General features: G+C 46.5%; 2 protein-coding genes and 1 long non-coding RNA gene across 4 annotated transcripts; 2 read left to right on the top strand and 1 right to left on the bottom strand.

The window, feature by feature from the left end:
- The first annotated feature begins 173 nt into the window (after positions 1 to 173).
- On the top strand, positions 174 to 4,185 carry LOC117859832 (uncharacterized). The gene is made up of 3 exons (XM_034743011.2): positions 174 to 487; positions 1,593 to 2,622; positions 3,019 to 4,185. Exons 2-3 carry the CDS (start codon positions 1,654 to 1,656, stop codon positions 3,874 to 3,876), a joined length of 1,827 nt encoding a protein of 608 aa, XP_034598902.1. The 5' UTR covers positions 174 to 487; positions 1,593 to 1,653; the 3' UTR covers positions 3,877 to 4,185.
- Positions 4,186 to 4,765: 580 nt separating this feature from the next.
- Positions 4,766 to 7,060, bottom strand: LOC117859846 (uncharacterized). Of its 2 annotated transcripts, XR_004641317.2 has the most exons (3): positions 6,331 to 6,726; positions 5,548 to 6,200; positions 4,766 to 5,450 (listed from the first exon to the last, which is right to left on the bottom strand). It is a non-coding gene; the product is annotated as an uncharacterized lncRNA (long non-coding RNA). The 2 variants fall into 2 exon arrangements; XR_004641315.2 differs by having other exon boundaries at positions 5,548 to 7,060.
- An 8,718-nt stretch (positions 7,061 to 15,778) lies between these two features.
- LOC117836520 (FCS-Like Zinc finger 5) lies at positions 15,779 to 16,963 on the top strand. The gene is made up of 2 exons (XM_034716008.2): positions 15,779 to 16,128; positions 16,306 to 16,963. The coding sequence occupies exons 1-2, from the start codon at positions 15,920 to 15,922 to the stop codon at positions 16,457 to 16,459; spliced, it is 363 nt and encodes a 120-aa protein (XP_034571899.1). The 5' UTR covers positions 15,779 to 15,919; the 3' UTR covers positions 16,460 to 16,963.
- The last annotated feature ends 675 nt before the right edge of the window (positions 16,964 to 17,638 follow it).

The following is a 17,638-nucleotide window of genomic DNA, read 5'->3' as shown; positions in this document are numbered from 1 at the left end:
TGTGGTGGCCCGCGGGCGCGAACCCTATCGCGGCCGTCGATGGGCGCACGCACGCGGGATGGGAGCTCGGGAGCCCCACCTCCGCGGGGCGGGGCCGCAACATCGAGTCTGACTCCACCCGCACCGCACGGCCCGGCCCGTCCGCCCGTCGCGCTCAAGGCCTCGCGCGTCACGCCCCCCGTCCTCCCCATTCCGCCCCCCTCACCCGCATGCACGCACGCCCTCCTCGCCGCCGCTGCCGTGGTCTCTCGTAGAGGAGGAGATCCGCCGGTCCGCCCCAATCCCCTCTCCGGCTCTCCCCCACTCGGCCACTCCCACGGCCCGCCGCCCCTCCGCACCTCCCCGAACCCTACCTAGCTCGGCCGCCTCGCTGCCCCGGCAGCACCAGCACCACCCCGCGCCGCGCCGCGCCGAGCCGAGCGGGGGCTGCGCGAGCCGGCGGCCGCCATTGCCGTCCGACGGCGGCCCACCACGTTGGAGTGTGCTGGTAAGGTGCCATTTCTATAACCAGAGTAATTCAGGCCATATTGAGGTGCGGGGAGCTCAGATTGGGAGTTGAGGTTCGAATTACGGCCCAGATTTTTTTAAATCTCCTGCTGCAAGCTCTCGTGGTAACCAATTCGGAGCTCGTGCTCGTAGCTGGGAGTTCGAGTCGAGCCTCTCGTCGCGATTTTTTGAAAAAAATTGAGTTGCGAGTTCAAATTTCCGGATGTAAGCTCAAAATGTGAGCTGAAAGCTCACTGTTCAATTGGTACTCTGTCTATCCTAGATGCAATTTGAAATGGGGGAAGGATAATGAGAAGTTTTGGGGGTATGGGTGTCAACCAATTAAGATTTCTGCTGGTGACACTCTGTGAGTTAATTCGTGCGAAGGAGACTTCTGTATCAACCCCAGGGAACAAAACCGAGATCCACTCAAGCAAATTAGGCTAGAAAAGAGTAGCAAGACAGCTGATTGGTGAACTTCGAAACTATTTCTGTAATCCAACAAAGCAGTGAGTTATGTGCCTTCTAGTAGAAACTTCAGTTGTTTTCAGTCGGTGTATGTCTTTATTGAGTGGTGATTCACTTCCCAGTTTTCATGTTCCTGAAATCAATAAGACCTATTGAATTGATATGATTTTGTTGAGGTTAAGTCAGTTCTATAAATGCATTTACTCATGGTTTAGTTGTTAAAAATTCTTACTTCTTTAAGAACTTGAACCAGACAACCATTATTTGTACAGTAGCTGCACTAGGCACAAGTTAGACTCGATCATTCACTTTTCCGTAGTTTGTCATGGGCATTGAGTCATTGAAGTCTCTACTGCTTGTTCCTCAGCGTGTCTTGCTTGATTTTGCTGAAGTTGCTTGTCTTGCTCCCAATCCCATTCCCATTGGTTGCCAGAGCTGGCTATGTACCCACCAGATTTCAATAGTCTGACATTCCCAAGTTATCAGAAAATTAGGGGGAAGAAGATGTGTTATCAAAATTTAATAGCTGTTTGCCGATTGTTAAATTACTTTCTTACATTGATAATGTGCCCGGTCGCCCTTCACTTTGCTCATTGGAGAATATTGTTAACATCTGCTCATAATTTGTTCTGATGCAGTTTGAAGTACGGTTGTTGATGTTCTGATTAAGGAAGCTGATAGGATCAATTGGCTCTCATAATGGACAAGATACAATCTGATTGCCCTTATCCTGGATGTTTCTTCTGTGTTATGAAGGAGGCAAACCCTAGTAAACGAAGAGCAAGTGTGCTTAAGTTTTTTAGGGAACTTCCTTCTCAAGATGATGATGGTCAAGTTCTCCCTATTAGCGGCCTCTGGAACACTGCAATGGCTCACCCAAATGATCCTGAGTTCATCAACTTGGGCATATTTGAATGCATGGCAGCTCTTATATGGAAAGGGTTGAAAAACAGGCGCTGGCTTGCACATGATCAGAATATTTACATCCCATATTATGCAGCTCACATAATTGGATCCTATACGATGAATGTGGAGGAATTTGCAGAACGTGCTGTTCGTGCCGGTGTAATACCTCCATTAGTTGAACTTCTAAGAGGTAGGCTGACTTGGGTGGAGCAACGGGTTGCTGTTAGAGCTTTGGGGCATTTGGCTACATATCCTAGTACATTTCCCGCGGTTGCTGAGCATGGAGAAGTGCTTGAACTTGCCATTCAACTTGCTTCGAGCTCCTTAGAGATTGTGTACTCTCACTTTTACCAATTTGTGGATCGAAGACTTGGCTATCATTGCGATCTTCTTACTCGTGGCATGGGTGGTGTGGAAATGGAATCCCGCAAAGCTGAGGAATGGGCAAGTCAACTGCAGTGCTGGTCTTTGCAACTCATTAATTGCTTTGCATTTAAACCTGAATTCCTCCATGATATTTGCAAGGCTGATTTTCTTAACAAGTTACCTGGAATGTGGGGTGGACTTGTGAATGAAAACTCACCTGCTGGTGTTGGTTTGCTAAGAACAATATGCCAGAACAAGGTTGGTCGAGGTCATGTTGCTAACATTCCTGGTACCATCGATGCTTTATGCAACATTGCTCGTTCTTCAGATGACTGGCAATACATGGCAGTTGATTGTCTGATTTGGCTAGTGCAGGATGCAAATACTTGTCATAAGGTAAGATCTTGTGAAATACATTTCGCTTAGTCATACTGTCATAGTATATTCCCTTTATGTAGGTTAATATGTACAGGTTATGTTTAAGGCCTAAGATGACAACTATGCACAGCGGCTTAGAAATGATGACTAGAGACAAATAGAAATAGCAGAGTTCCTCATAAAGAGGAAATAAGAGTATCTATACAATCTTTTAAAAACCAGCTTGGATTGTTATTCCTCTTTCTGGTTAGATGGTTCAGGATTATTATGCATGATGATTTGCTGAAAGCGCATTGTGCTAAAAAATGTATTTATGCTTTTTTTCTTCTAATTTGGTCTTGAATGCAGACAGCAACTAGCTGTTAACTGTAGTTTTGTTAGCTGTGGTCACTTAATTTTCTTCTCTTTGTGCAGGTTATAGATAAAGTTGCACCAACATTGATAGATTTAGCAAATATTTCGACACTTGGTGATTATAAAAGGCTTGGTGACACAATTGTCACAGTCCTCCAAGAATGTATGCAACAGAGTGGGAACTCACGCAGTACAATTAGCACTCAGACCAAATCAGAAATTGACGAGCTCTTGAGATCCAAGCAAAGTTTGAAATTGGAAAAGAGTATGCCGAGGGAGGATCTTCATATAAAACAAGCTGCAGCATTGGTTGTGAAGTTGGAAGGCAATTCTCTGTTCTCTTCAGGGAATATTGCAGGAGCTGCAGAGAAATACTCTGAAGCACTTGCACTATGTCCAATGAAGTCTAAGAAAGAGCGGGTGGTGCTTTACAGCAATCGAGCTCAGTGTTACCTTCTCCTGCAGCAGCCATTGGCCGCCATAAGCGATGCTACTCGAGCATTGTGCCTTCATAGCCCTGTGAATCGTCATGCCAAGAGTTTGTGGAGAAGAGCTCAAGCGTATGATATGCTTGGTTTTGCAAAGGAGAGCTTGTTGGATGCAATCCTTTTCATAAACGAGTGCTCTCAGTCAAACGATCCTGACTTATCCCTGAAGCAAAACAAAGTTCCTGATTACGCTGAGCGATTGGTGAAGAAGCAGATGCGTGCCGCTTGGCTATTCAGGGAAGCATCTCTGAAGCATGGGGGTGTCCATTGTGAAGGAGATGCTAGCGATGCGTTTGGTCAAGAGGCTGATGACTCTGAGTGGGAAACAGCTAGTGAAAGTGATGCTGAGAATGATGCCAGGGGAGAAGGGGACGATGAAACTGAATGGAAGAATGATGGTCACCAGGAAGATTTCTGTGAGAAAAGCTGAGAAACATGTCTGGACTGTTTATGTGCCAATTAATATCTTTGCGACAAGATGTGCTGGTCTTTGGGAATGAAGGAAACTGTGCATTGTTTTTTCATTTTCTTTTTTGATTTCTCAAGTTTGGCAAAGAGGCCATAATTCTGGCACTCTTCTCTTCCCACTGGACATATCTGGAATGTGAAGGGAACGATCTTCAGGGTGTACTTGGTTTCTCGGTATACCGTGTCGAACCGTTGTGTGATGTAACAAGTAGATTTGTAGCTTGGGTCATGAACTCATGATGCTGTCATGTTGAAATTACCGTGCTGGGTACTTCCTCTGCTTGCCTGGTGAAACCTTCTAAGGGTGCTGTTGGGGGCAAAAATGCCAACGAAATGTGAAAAGAAAGAGGAAATGAAATCGAGTGCGTGTATGCCGTCATTGTGTGTTTGTTTTCCGTGCTTGGCACAAGCACATCAATGTTTTATGTATAACTAGTAAAGTGCACGAACGTACTATGAATATTTTCATCCATACATTAGTCAAATAAAATAAATAAAAATTTGTCCCACGTGACTAATGTAATGCTAACTCAAGAGATTGGAAAGGAAAAATAAAAATTGAGATTGGATCCGCCATTCATTTGAATGCATGATAGCAAGGAGTAAAAATTCTTCATCAAAATAAACATCCCTTGGTATGTAATTACATCCATAACTTGCATCTAGGCAATGAAATCCATTTACGAAAGGCATAATTTAGATAGTAACCTGCTAATGATAGTGGCAGAGGTGAATTTCCAATTAAGCATTGATTAAACCCAACCCATGCATGTATAGAGTCTGACATATTTAGCCTTGGGCAAGTATCATTTCCATGTAGCCAGTTGTCGTCATCATCCTTTGGGCCATGCTTTTTAAATAATCATGTGCATATAATTATTCTCAAAAAATCATGTTCATAGCAATTTGAAAGCATTTTGAAATTCCATGTTCTAAAAATATAATACCTCTACCAGGCAAACATGGTGGTAACCCGGTGATAACAGTCTAGGCACTTGAAAGCTGTGATGTCCATGACATTGACCTAATTCTGTGTAAGTTGTGCCTGTTAAGTGTTGCGGCGTAGTGCTTGTTTTGCCCTCGGCTGTGTAAGTTGTGCCTGTTAAGTGTTGCGGCGTAGTGCTTGTTTTGCCCTCGGCCTTATTACGATGATAATTTTCGCTGGCCTTTGCACGCCTCCTCTCCTTTTCCTCCTCCAGCAAATTGGCATAATTATCCCTTCTTTCTTTCCTTTTATGTTCTGCTATTGCTGCATCAACATTTTCAATTTCTTCACCACCTGCAACTTTAAAATACCATGGTCAAAACTAAACGAAGACCAGGCAAAACCAAACCAAGTAATATGGATAAAAAAAACATATAAGTATCACATGCTAGCAGCTGTTTCTTCTACTAACAAACCAGGTCGACCAAACTCTGCTCTTGATCTTTTACGACCACGTCGAGAATTGGAGGTTGTTATATTTGTCTCATCACCAAGTGGAAGACGATGGTCCATTGGTAGGAAACAATTACCACCTTCGTGGTATTCTATTTCTAATATTATAAAGACCAATATGATAAACGAAGTCAGTTCACATGTGTATGTGTATGGTTAAAACAATCCATTTTGGTTATAATGGTATGCGATTACCTGACAACCATGAAATAGCTCTTTCTACTAACCGCTCAGGTAATCAAGTGTCTGCAAAGTTCATTGGACCAAAATCAAAAACCTCATATAGTCATATACACGTGCACCAAAGCATAGTAGAGTACTGCTAAAATATATATTTAACTAATTGAAAATCAAGATAGGTTAACACGAACCAGACTTAGCTTAAAAATCTACACCTAAGACCCAAGAAACCAGTGAAGCATAGTTAGATTGATGGCAATGCATCAGGCCAAATGAGAAACATCATGAATTTCGACACACTTTGGACGTTGCACATAAATTAAGAGAGCCACATAGATTTAAAAGCAAAATGAGTATTGGCAGCACACGGGGATGTGTATCGAAAACGTATCATGCATAAGTAAAATAACGGAGCCTTTGGAGACCCGTTTTTAGCCTCGGCAGCTTGCAGCAGCGGCGAGACGGCAGCGAAGCAGCATCCCACGATGTCATGGCAGCGGAGGAAGGCGGCGATCTCTTCATCATTGCTCCACGGTGGCGGCGGCTCCGACGTGGCCGGGGGCGAGGGATCCGGTGGTGGTGATGTCAGCATGGATGCGAGGCGGCGCGCGGCGAGGGTCGGCGTGGCCATTCCACATGGCGCTTACGGCCACCGACGCGGCCTACAGCTGGTGGCACAGTGCTGGGTCATGTACCACTGGTACAAGCGGATGCAGGCGCGCCGCGCGCCCCGGTGGCGAGGCCACGTGCGTACTGCATCTCGGAAAAGTCCGATGGGCTCATGGACAAGATCCCCACCTTCATCGTCGACCCGCTGCCCGCCGGCCGCCGGCGAGGACCACGTATGCAAACCGTAAACAGCAAAACCACCTCTTTTCTACCTCCGCCGGAACAATGATGAATAGATGATCGTTGGAAATAGGAAAAAATGAAAGAGGAGATGGACAGCGATATGTTCTTGCTTGCCTATCGCTCCGCCAGGTTCTGCTATAATCGTCGTCGTCGTAGGCGTCGGTGTGGGGATCTTGACGCTCGAGTGACGTTGGGCTGGGCGCTCACCGCCAATCTGTTCTTGCACCCCCGACCTTGACCCTGAAACATACGTCGGGTGGAGGGCAGGCCTGAGGGCGTGACGGCGCACGACGGGATGCCAGTGACAGAAGGAGAGCACGGCGGGATGCCAGCGACAGAAGGAAAGCAATAAAAAGGAAGGCTTCGGGGTTTCTGGAAGGTGAAAATCGCTACACGGGCGGGTATGTTTTTTCCGTGGTGAAAAAAATGACGGCGAAAAGACAGAACCATTTTCTAAAATGTTATTTTTACCTTTTGTCAAAACCTTGGTACCCTCAATCTGACACCTCAACCTGACAGGTGGGTTGAGGGGTAGGAGGAAATAGTTTGGCACAGTCTGTTCGCTTTAGCTTATCAGCCAACTTATCAGTTACCGAATAATATTTTTCTCTCACAACAAATCAGCCGTTTCAGCGTTTCAGCCGACGTCCAACCGAACACGCTGGGTTGTGATCGGATCCTCCATCTAATTTGCTGCCGTGACAACTGACGACCAAGTTCAAGTTCATGCCAGTGCTCTCCAAACTCTAAATGAGCTGAACCCGTTCGAATCCAGCTGCATCTTGCATCTGCTGCTGGTGCCAACAGAGCCAGCCCTACCAATGGAGGCCGTCGGGGAATCCGGATAATAGCGCCACGTCGGAACAGTAAGCTCGCGGCGCATCAAACGACGAGGCTGCCGTACCCGTGCGCTCCTTCGCTTTCAGCTAGCTGGAGGCCACTACCACTAGCTTTTGCAGCTGCATCGCCAGACCACTTTTCTCCTGCGCCTGCCAAACCCCGTAGTCCTGTCTGTGCTTCTTGTCCTGCCCCGTACCAATCCCGTCTTTTTCTTTACTTGTCTCTACGGCGAATTGTGTGCCAAAATATGTTAGGGTACATTTAAAGTTCCTGTTTAAATTTGTAGGTTGATACCCGATTACATCGAGATCAGAGCTGGGGGAAGCAGCCCTTGTCCAGCTCAAAGAACCCCAAGTACCCTTATGTAAAACCATACTATTAGCAGTCCATGGTTTAAGATCCAGCCCCAACTAGCAGAAGCACACATCGTCGTAGCTACACAGCTACCCGCCTCATCGCTACTCCGTTTCGACACATCTTTTTTTTTTCATTTCAACGTTGTTCGGCTGGTGCATGGCTACTGCTGCCGCTGCCTGTTGGTGCGTGCTACTGCAGCTGCTTGCTCTCTGCCGAGTAGCAGCAGCTGCAAAGCAGCTAGCCAAACAGAATAGCCGGCATCCCCATTGGCAATCGAGGCATTGGAGACCCCGGGTCGCCACAGGCAGGAGCGACGGTCGGCGTGGTGGTGGCCCTAGCGGCCTGGGCCCAGGCTCCAGCATTCGTGCATTGCTTCAGGTGCGGCAATGGCCTGCTGGGACAGGCGTTGATGCGTGGTCAGTGCCTCAGCGGGCCGGTCCAGCATCTAGGGCCGTTGCCCTTGACCCTCCATTCTGGCAAGGTGCCTCGTGCTGATGCATTCAACCTCAACCTCTCTAGGTACGATTCTGGACGTTTCTGGGTCCGCCACTGGATGAGACTGAAAGTAGATAAGAAAGAGAGGAAATTGTGAGACTAGAAAGAGTCACTCAACTTCTATGCCAGTTAGCGCATATATCCATCATAAGAGTATCAATAGCACTATTTAACTTGCACTTTCATCTCTGTTGTCAACTTGTCTTGCTGATAGGTAGGACTTGATAGGGATGTAGCAATGGAACGATAGATCCCCGCAGCTAGGCCTGCTAACGGGGGCCAACCCGCCCCTAACTTAACCCTACCCATAGCTAGCTAACTAACGCTGCAAACCCAACCCTACCCACAATGTTAATTAATCAACCCTACTTGTCCCGTCCCACCTAAATTGGTTAACCCATGGCAACCCGCATGGGCAGGCCGCATGCCCCACTGGCCACTGCCCCCGTGGGAGCTGAGCATGCCCCCACATGCACCTCATCGACTGGACTGGTGCTGCAGTTCAATAGAGCAAAATTACAATCTATGTCACATACTTCAATGTATCCTTAAAATTCAAAAAGCTTTTGCCTCATAAGCAATCTTCCTCGCCTCCTTTTTGCCAGAAAAAGGCATCATTATCCAATCTGCGAGTACCAACACTTCAGAAGCTATGTTAACCACCTGCAGTACTCATCATCCTTCATTGGATGGATATCTATATAACCAGTCTTTGCCGCGAACCAGAGCTTCAAGAGTTTGTGGCATCATGGTGCTTCGATTGTCACTAAGAATTCGACCGCCCAGGCTGAATGCAGATTCAGAAGAAACAATGCTCAATGGAATTGCTAGGAAATCGCGTGCCATAGCCGACAACACGGGTTACTGGTTCGAGTTTGTCTTCCACCATGTTAAAATTTCAAAGTTTTCATCTTCTCTCACTAATTCTTCATGCATATGATCTTTCAGTTCGAGTCCCTCTCCTCTGAGAGCTAAATTGAGTAAATTCTTGTTCCAGTCTTCTCTTGCCAAGCAGTACCACTGGTGAGCGGTTCACCACGCTCCTAGACACACCAGCTTGAGATATGCATTTGTATCAATTCTAACAATGTCTTCATACTTTATGTAATATTTGTGCAGCCATTATTTAGCCAAATCTTTGCTCAAGTCAACATCAATTAAATTCTCACAAACCTTCTCATAGAAGAAGTCTAGGAAATCAAATTTCTATCTTGGAATAAGAATGGTAGCAATGACAAGCAACATGTTGTAATTCTGATCCCAATACTTAGCGAACTTCTTGTCCATTGCTCTAGCCAAGACTTTTATAACCTGATCATCTTTCCATCCGTGACTTCTTAGAGCTTGATGTACTAACAGCACATTGTCAAGAAATAGATGTGATGTAGGAAATCTATCGGCCAAGAATGCCAATGTAGCTTCTTCAAAAACTACAAGGAATTCACAAATAGACTTAGCCCCACTCCATTCATCATCAGTTGGAATGGGTTGTTGTTGTAATTTTGCGTATCGCTTCAGTACAATCTTGTGTTCCACTGCTGTGGTGGAACCGCCTAAATTAAACCGGCTTAAGTGCATTTAACCATCCTTGAAACAACTAGTCAGGTCAACGTGCACTTAAAATGGTGTAATCTGACAGTTCGTTGGGTCAAGCCCGATTCTACCACTGATCCCTTCGATCGAACCCATATGCACAGAGCTCACGCAACGGTGAGGGCAGATGATACAACAGAACATTTGATAACAACATAGAGTACTCATTAACTGAGTACCAAATAAGTACACACAAGTTTTGGAACAAGTTTCAAGTTTGCAGCGAATTACAAATCAGAGTTGGAAATAAAATAGCTACAGCGGAAGTCTAAGCGATACGATGACAACAGGTACATGGTGACATGGGTAGCTCATCCGTATGTCATATGTCCGAGTACTCCTTCACCCGAGCACTCTTACACCGAGTCTAGAGACCACTCGACTGACCACCCCTCGGGTAGAGGACGGCCGTCCCAGGGTTGACCAGCAACTAGCTCAAACCAGTCAGCACTAAGCCCTAAAAATCATCAATAAAGTAAGGCTGAGTATACTAATACTCAGCAAGACTTAACCGACCATGGACTATACTTAGCCGACTTCTAATATGCAAGGTTTTTGGCCAAGGGGCTTATTTTGCCAACAAAAGCAACTAAGGGTGGATCCTTACTTTCAAGTTTTAACCTCCATTTACAATTGAACTAGATTACTGTTAGGTGAGCAACTTTGCAAAACTTTTTCAAGGTAAGGTAACAAGTAGCAAGATAACAGCTTAACAGAGCATGTTTCCACTTCTTTCATTCCACTTCTTGCTACGATGTGATGAAGAGATCAAGGTTCTCTTAATCGAGAGCGGCGGTGAATCAATTCGATTTATAACCTTGCAAGGTGGACCTATACACCCAGTATATGATCTGCCCCCATCGAGCAACATATGACAAACGGTTCCCTTAAAGAATGAGGGCATTTGAGAACCCCTGCGCCCCTCAAGTACTCTTCCCCACCGGTACCTCCTAGAGCCTGCCATGAGTTACAGACCAGTACACGAATAGGGATCAAGACGAACTCAAACTACTATCGCGCAATAAGGTACTAGGCTTTACCAGTTTCAACTACCTATTACTTCCAGCAGGTGCATAGTATAGTTCAAACTTGATCAGCACGGCCACAACGAACGGGCCTTAATCGACACGGGCGGAGTGTAACCAACATTCCAGACTTTCTTTTCTTTCTGCCTCCGCTCGGTCTCCAGTTCTTCCATCTTTCAATTCCAGTTTGGAGTAGTTTTTCCCTGAACCGAGAGGTCCTATGTCTCGCGAGTGACAAGAGATCACTCGACTTTTATTGCTCCTGATTAAGCATGGCACTACTCGTCCTGCACATACTAGTATTTGAGCCTGGGAATCCTAGGGATCATGCAACTAAGGTTTCATTCAACTCCTAAAACTTAATGCAGTAAAAATTAGTACACATAAGACATGGTAGTTTTGAAATTAGGAGTTATGCTCCGGGACTTGCCTTCGGAATCAGCCTTGGGCTCTTCCGTACTCTAGTGCAATCCTTGCGGCGCTTCCACTGAAGAGGCTTTGAGCTGTTTACTCTCGGACATGGCCACCAACTCGTAGAGACTGTCCACTAGCGGATTCTACACGACAATGCATATTTATGAGTTGAAGGAAACATAAGATACATGCACATCATGCGATTTGAAAAGTGAAACAACCCAAAATACTGGATTAGAAACCACGGAAACACTAAGACTCTACGCAACTCAACTGCCTACTGATTACCCTTGAACAAACGGTAGAAGGGTCCTTTGATTACTCGGATGACTACTTTGGCTACCTTCTCTATACTCTAGCACGACCTTAGACTACTCACGGCCCTCAGAAAATAACTCGGTTGGTACCCAACCGACTACAAGCAGCCTTGAAATAACTCAGATACACTCCTCCAACTACTCATGGCTCTGAAACTACTCGGAGTACACACGTCCGGCGGTGCTTGCACACAGGCGCCGTCGTGGGACTCTCGACTACCTGAAAAAATCAGAAAACGCAACGCCTCGATGAGAACTTACCCAAAAACTCTGTTTTGGAGAAGAAGGGGCTGGAAAGGGTGGAACACGAGGGTGATAGCACCGTCAACACTTCTCTTCTTGGCTCCAGAAACTCTGGCAGCGGCCGGTGAGGTTGCAGACTAACTGGGAGTGTCGGCGAGGTGGGGGCGACGGTGAATCGGAAGTTTGGACAGAGCTTTTGAGCGTAGGTGGTGGAAGAAGAGTTCGTTCAGCTTGCTTTTTCTAGCTCTTCGCCGAGGAAGAGTGGAGAGGTGAAAGGGAGTGGAAGAGCAGGGCCTGCTCGGGCGGGAGCTATTTACATGGAATGGTTACCCGTTTGTTCTGGCAGTCCGCGGTGGTGTCAGGCACGTGCGGGGCGGGGTCAACGCTACAGTGGATGAGCAGTGGCGCGCAGAGGTGTGGGTGATGGAGTGGTTAGCGATGGGACGAGGCGGAACGGCGTGCGATTTCAGTCACGTGAGCGCTGACTTTTGGCGCTGGACGGAATGATGCACGACGTGGCGTCCATCGGGCGGAACCCATCGGTCCGAACAGAGGATTCCAAAGAAGACAGAAAGAAGGGAGGATGATAGGAGGGGTCATGAATTTGGAAAAACCTCTGAATCAAAACTTAAGTTGGGAGAACAACCAACAAAAATTTGAAAACCCCATTTTCTTAACAAGAAAAGAAATTGATGCAATGCCATGGTGCTCATTTTGCTTAAGTGAAGTTGTTTAACCCTAACTGAATACCTGGGGTGTTAAAACTGCCTCAAGAATCATGGCATGTGTTGAGTTCCACCAGTTTGGAACATCAAGCACTAAACCAACCTTTGCAGGAAGACATTCCCTTTCACAAATCTAATTGAAAGCCTGGATTCGCAATGCTGACGAATTAACATACCTAACCAGGTCTCTTATCGATTCCATTGCAGCATCAGCAATGCCTATACTATCTTGCACAAGAATGTTGAGTATATGAGCACAACATCTAACAAGAAGATGCTCACCATCAAATAACATATCACGCTTTCCACTTTCTTGGAGAAGATCACAAGCTACCTTGTTATTTGCCGCATTGTCATGTGTGATCGTAAACATCTTCTCTTTGATTCCATAATCTGTTAGACATCTTGTAATGGCTTCCTCAATAGCTAGACCATTATGTGGATACTTAACATCCTTGAATGCAATAATTTTTATCTTCAAAATAAAATCAGGGTCAATAAAATGTGCTACCAAACAAATATATCCCAACTTTTGGTTTGATGTCCAAAGATCGGACGTGAAGCAAATGGATCTTAATTGCTTCGCCTTCAATCCAAGCACGTGTCGCAAACTAACAATCGATTAGGAGGGTCAATCAAATTGAATCAGAAAAATCAATCGCACCTGGGCAAGCTGCATCTGTTGGGCTGCCATCAGTCCAGCACCCGGCACCACTTCTAGTAGGAGTCAAATCACGGCAGTCGTTGTACTCTAACTTGTGATACACAGCACCTTCTCGGCTTCTCCCGCTGGATGTAGGACTCAAGGCCGCCACTGCAGACGCTAGACAATCAAATCAAACCCTACCAAGAAAGGAAGAGGATGAGGAAAAGAGGAAAGGGATGCTGCAGAGGAGGGGGTAGGAGAGGAGAGCTACAGGAGGAGGCGTACCGCCAATTTGTCGTCGTGGTTGGAGGAGGACGCGCGGGAGCGACAGCGGCGACGGCGGCTGGCGACAGCGGCGGCTTCGCCTATCTCCCTTTCTTGCATGAGCGACGCGAGTCGTGACTGGCGGAACACCCACCGTGAGAACCCACCCAGGTAAGGTCAAGTGGACCCATTCTAACTCGCCCCAACCCGCACTTCTAGTATTATCCTCTCCGCTCCGCCCAGTTAGTCTCAAAAACTCATTCTCACCCATCTACACAAGACCCTCCTCAGGACCCTACCCGAAAAAAATCGTTTTCACCCGCCCTACTAGCAGGCCTACCCACAGCTTATTTTTTCTACTACATCCATATTTATATTTGGGTAATTTTACCCATGGACACTCTTCATTGTTGGTCTTTGCTGGTGGATATCACTCAAATGCATCTTTGTTGGTGGACACTTTTTAATTGTGACAATTTGCCCGTGGGCATCACAGCTAATAAAATATTATTCTTTACATGAGAAGAGAGAGAAATATGATGAATGGACTAAAGTACCCATCATTTGAGTGGGCTCATGTGTCAGATTGAAGAGGGGGATTTCTTGCTCGGCTCTTCCCACCCCGACCTGGTTTTCGCTTTCTTCTGTTTTTTTTTGAAACTGGCTTGTTTTCTTGGCTGCAACGTGCTCTGAATCCGCTTCTTCCTGATATTCTTGGGAGGAAATAGGAAAGGAGACTCTGTTCTTTTTTTTCCCTTGAAACGGACACTCCGCGGTTCTTGGAGAGCAAAGGAAAGGGAAACATGAACAACACAACAAAGGATGCAAACTTTCCAAACGTTATCTATCCATTCCATGCTCGGTGAGGTGAGTTGAGCAAGGCAATGTACCTGGCCCAGCAAAAACACGTCCTGCTAGTCCCTACCCAATCTGACATGTGGTTCCCGCTTAATTGATGGACATTTTAGTCCGTTCACCATATTTCTCTCTCTTCTCATAAAAAATAATATTTTATTGATCCGGTGTCTATTAACAAATTATCACAATTAAAGAGTGTCCACTAGCAAAGATGCATTTGAGTAATGTACTAGCTAAAACTAACATTGAAGAGTATCTAGGAGCAAAATTACCCTTTACATATAGCCTTTTTATGAAGGAGAATGGATTAGTATAGTTGGCTTTTCTAATCTTGTGATCCTAGTTTCATCATGAATCTGATCTCACGTGTCATGGACTCTTTAATGGTACAGTTAAGGTGTCCCTTAAATAATACTAAAAAGAGATTTTTCATACAAATTCTTTCAATTGTGATATTTGTTTCGGCCAAGCTCACGACATTGGAGGCTGAAGCTAGCAAAGTGCAGGGCGGCGCGGGAACTCTCACTACATTTGCAGTACTAGTGTACTGCATTTCTAGTGCCACAATCGTGAAGGTGGACTCAAAACTATTACGGGCGAACAGGTGGGTGCCCCGGTCGTTTGATGGCTGGCCCGTGCCGTCGTAGAGGCGTAGAGCCATTGAACCAAGCGGTTGAGGGCAGGCCCGGCCGCAGCACATGCGGGCACAGTGGATCCGTACGCCGCAAGCGACAACGGAGTCCTGTGGCCTACACGTGGAGGGATGAGAGCGGACGCACAGCCTCGGCGCAGGTCAAGCGCCACAGGCCGCCGCAGCCTCTGCCGTTGCTGCTCGGTGGCTCGGTGCTCCAAGTCTGCCTCCCTCCATGTCTATGGCAGTATGGCCCATGCACACTGATGATTGATGCATTGGAAATTTGGAATGGATCGATCAGTGCAAACGCTTCACAACTTGGAAGGAGAGACGGTATGAGTGTGTAGCCATGGAGCTCCACTGCGATTAGCTGGTTGTGTACCCAGCATTATCCAGATGTGGAGCACTTGCACAGTTGTTAAAATTATCCAAATATTTGTGCTTTGTTGCTTTTTATTCTTATTGAAATGTGCCCTTGTTTAACTTTGGCCAAGTCCACCTTCAAACCTGGCCTCTCCTTCGGAAGAAAAAAAAAAGGGAAACATGATCTTAAGAATACTTTTGTTTTGCGTGTAAACTGATCCTGGTGAAGTTAATGAACTACGCTGCACAGTCAGCGGAAATCTCGAAGCTTAGCTTCACCCTTGATGGATGATAGGCTTACAAAGGGAAAAAGAAAGTAACAATGCTCCACGCCCTAAATATGATTAGTACCGAATCATGGTATGTTTGAAAAGTTTGTTCACGGTTCATCCAATACGTAAAACAATGCGCAGCATTAGTACAAGTGGTCTCCTTTGAACTGAAGAAGGTTCAGCAGAAATCAACTGTCTGGTCACCTAATCCAAGGTGAGCTGGCAGACGTGTTAGGATGACAGTGCCAAGCTCACTCTCCAATCGGAATCCACGTCCTCCTTGACCAGCTGCTTGGACGCACCCTACCACACACACACACCCCTTCCTCCTCCTTTATAAGCACCGGGTGAACTCCCCTTCCATGAAGGACAAAAGATCTCTCACAAGCAAAGGAAAGGAGGAAGTGAAACTGAAGGGGGGGGAAAACAGATTCTGCATCCAAAATCCATCCACTACGGTAGTCCACATACTCTCTGCGTTCTGGCACCATGGCCGGGCTGAGTGTAGTACTGGAGACCACCCACAAGAACCACCCGGGGAAGAAGCCGCCGGCGCAGATCATCAGCAAGGCCACCCTCTTGATCCACGGCCCCAAGCAAAAGCACGTCTCGCCGCCGCCGCCGGCGAGCTCCTTCCTGCAGCGCTGCTGCCTGTGCCACAGGGAGCTCGCCGAGGGCAGGGACATCTACATGTACAGGTAATAAGCTAATAAGCTGCGCTGAGAAGAAGGCGTCCAGATTGATCCGCGGTTGTGAGCTCATTCTTCTGGTTGGCTAGCTCATATATGGAGTATATTTGCACATGTGTTTATCTTTCGGGAAAAAAAAAATCTTTGTACATATGTTTGACTCGTGGCGCGTGCATGCAATTGCAGAGGCGACCGGGCGTTCTGCAGCGAGGAGTGCCGGCGCCAGCAGATCTTCATGGACGAGGACGCCGGCAGCAGCTGCTGCGCCAATGGTGCAGGTGCCGCCACCGCGCGCGGCAGCCGGCGAGTCGCTGGCGGCGGCGGCTCCGTCGCGTACTGATTGAACAGCCGTACGTGATGAGTTTAGCGCGGCCAGGCTATTGCTTTGGGCAGAACCAGAGATCCAAGAGAGCATTAATCATGGAGGATGGGATTAACAGTGGGTTAAGCAGAGTAGATTAGTGTAGATGAGTATCTGACAGCTCATCGCCGTGGGTCCGAGCGCACGCACAAGAAGATGCTAGTGCTGCACGACCAGTACGTGGCATCTGGCTGGACGTACCGGATAAGATGGCCATGACTTGGACCCCGCCGCTCTTGGGCCCCACGTCTGAAGTGGATCAGGATCGAGCGAGTAATTAGCGGGGAGCCTTTTGTCATGCCTCTCACCTCCGATAGAGATTAGCTTTACGCAAGCGAAACTAACTGCGGTTAAAAGGTGGGTCGCTGACTAAGGCCTATCGCTGACCGGAGTTAGATCTTGTATTCTTGTGTGTGCACCGTATGTACAAGGTTGGCGGTATCTCCGGTTCATGGAGGTGGAATGCCACTTCTCTTTTTCGTCCGTTCTTCTTCTTGGATTCGACCTTTGCATTCTTCCGTTGTGTCAAATAGCTCAATATTCCGGTGATGTTATCGTACCAGATGATGATCTTTCAGAGAGCTTATTATTAGCATGTCCTTCCATATGACCAGGCTTCATGCCTCTTGTCTTTGGTAATTTACTGGAATAAGGGTCGTCTGTGTTCACTACTCACATCGGCGGCAAGAATGCCTCGGCTCATGGCCTCATGCTGCGTACTGACAGTTACAAGCTACTCCATCACGTCATATATTTAAGATGGGCGTGGGCGCTTGTACGTCCGTTGGTCCATCACAACATCAAAAAACAACATCTTCAACATAAAAAATAAACGTTTGCAACATAGAAAATTATCATTTGCAACATCAAAAAATATGTTGAAAAAATTTATTAGCCATCTGTTAATGATGAGGAAAAAAAATTGCCGCAACATCTGTTTCGTGTTGCATGGAACATTTAAATATCTCGTTAAAAATGTAACATCCAGATAAAACACTTGCAACATGTGTGTGAAACATATGCAACATCGCAACATCTAGATGTACTTTGCAACATCCACATAAAACACTTGCAACATTCTTCTAAAACATCTGAAACACTTAAAATATACTTTTGCAACATGTAGTAAACCCTAGTAGGAGGAGCACTGCATAGCGG

The sequence above is a fragment of the Setaria viridis genome, chromosome 1 (genome assembly GCF_005286985.2).
Source record: "Setaria viridis chromosome 1, Setaria_viridis_v4.0, whole genome shotgun sequence".
Classification (NCBI taxonomy): Eukaryota; Viridiplantae; Streptophyta; class Magnoliopsida; order Poales; family Poaceae; genus Setaria; species Setaria viridis.
This window is presented reverse-complemented; position numbering and strand designations above follow the sequence as displayed.

Coding starts and splice junctions, on each gene's coding strand:
- LOC117859832 (XM_034743011.2), top strand. CDS start 1,654: ATGGACAAGATACAATCTGATTGCCCTTATCCTGGATGTTTCTTCTGT. Junction 2,623..3,018: donor ATGCAAATACTTGTCATAAG/GTAAGATCTTGT, acceptor CTCTTTGTGCAG/GTTATAGATAAAGTTGCACC.
- LOC117836520 (XM_034716008.2), top strand. CDS start 15,920: ATGGCCGGGCTGAGTGTAGTACTGGAGACCACCCACAAGAACCACCCG. Junction 16,129..16,305: donor AGGGACATCTACATGTACAG/GTAATAAGCTAA, acceptor ATGCAATTGCAG/AGGCGACCGGGCGTTCTGCA.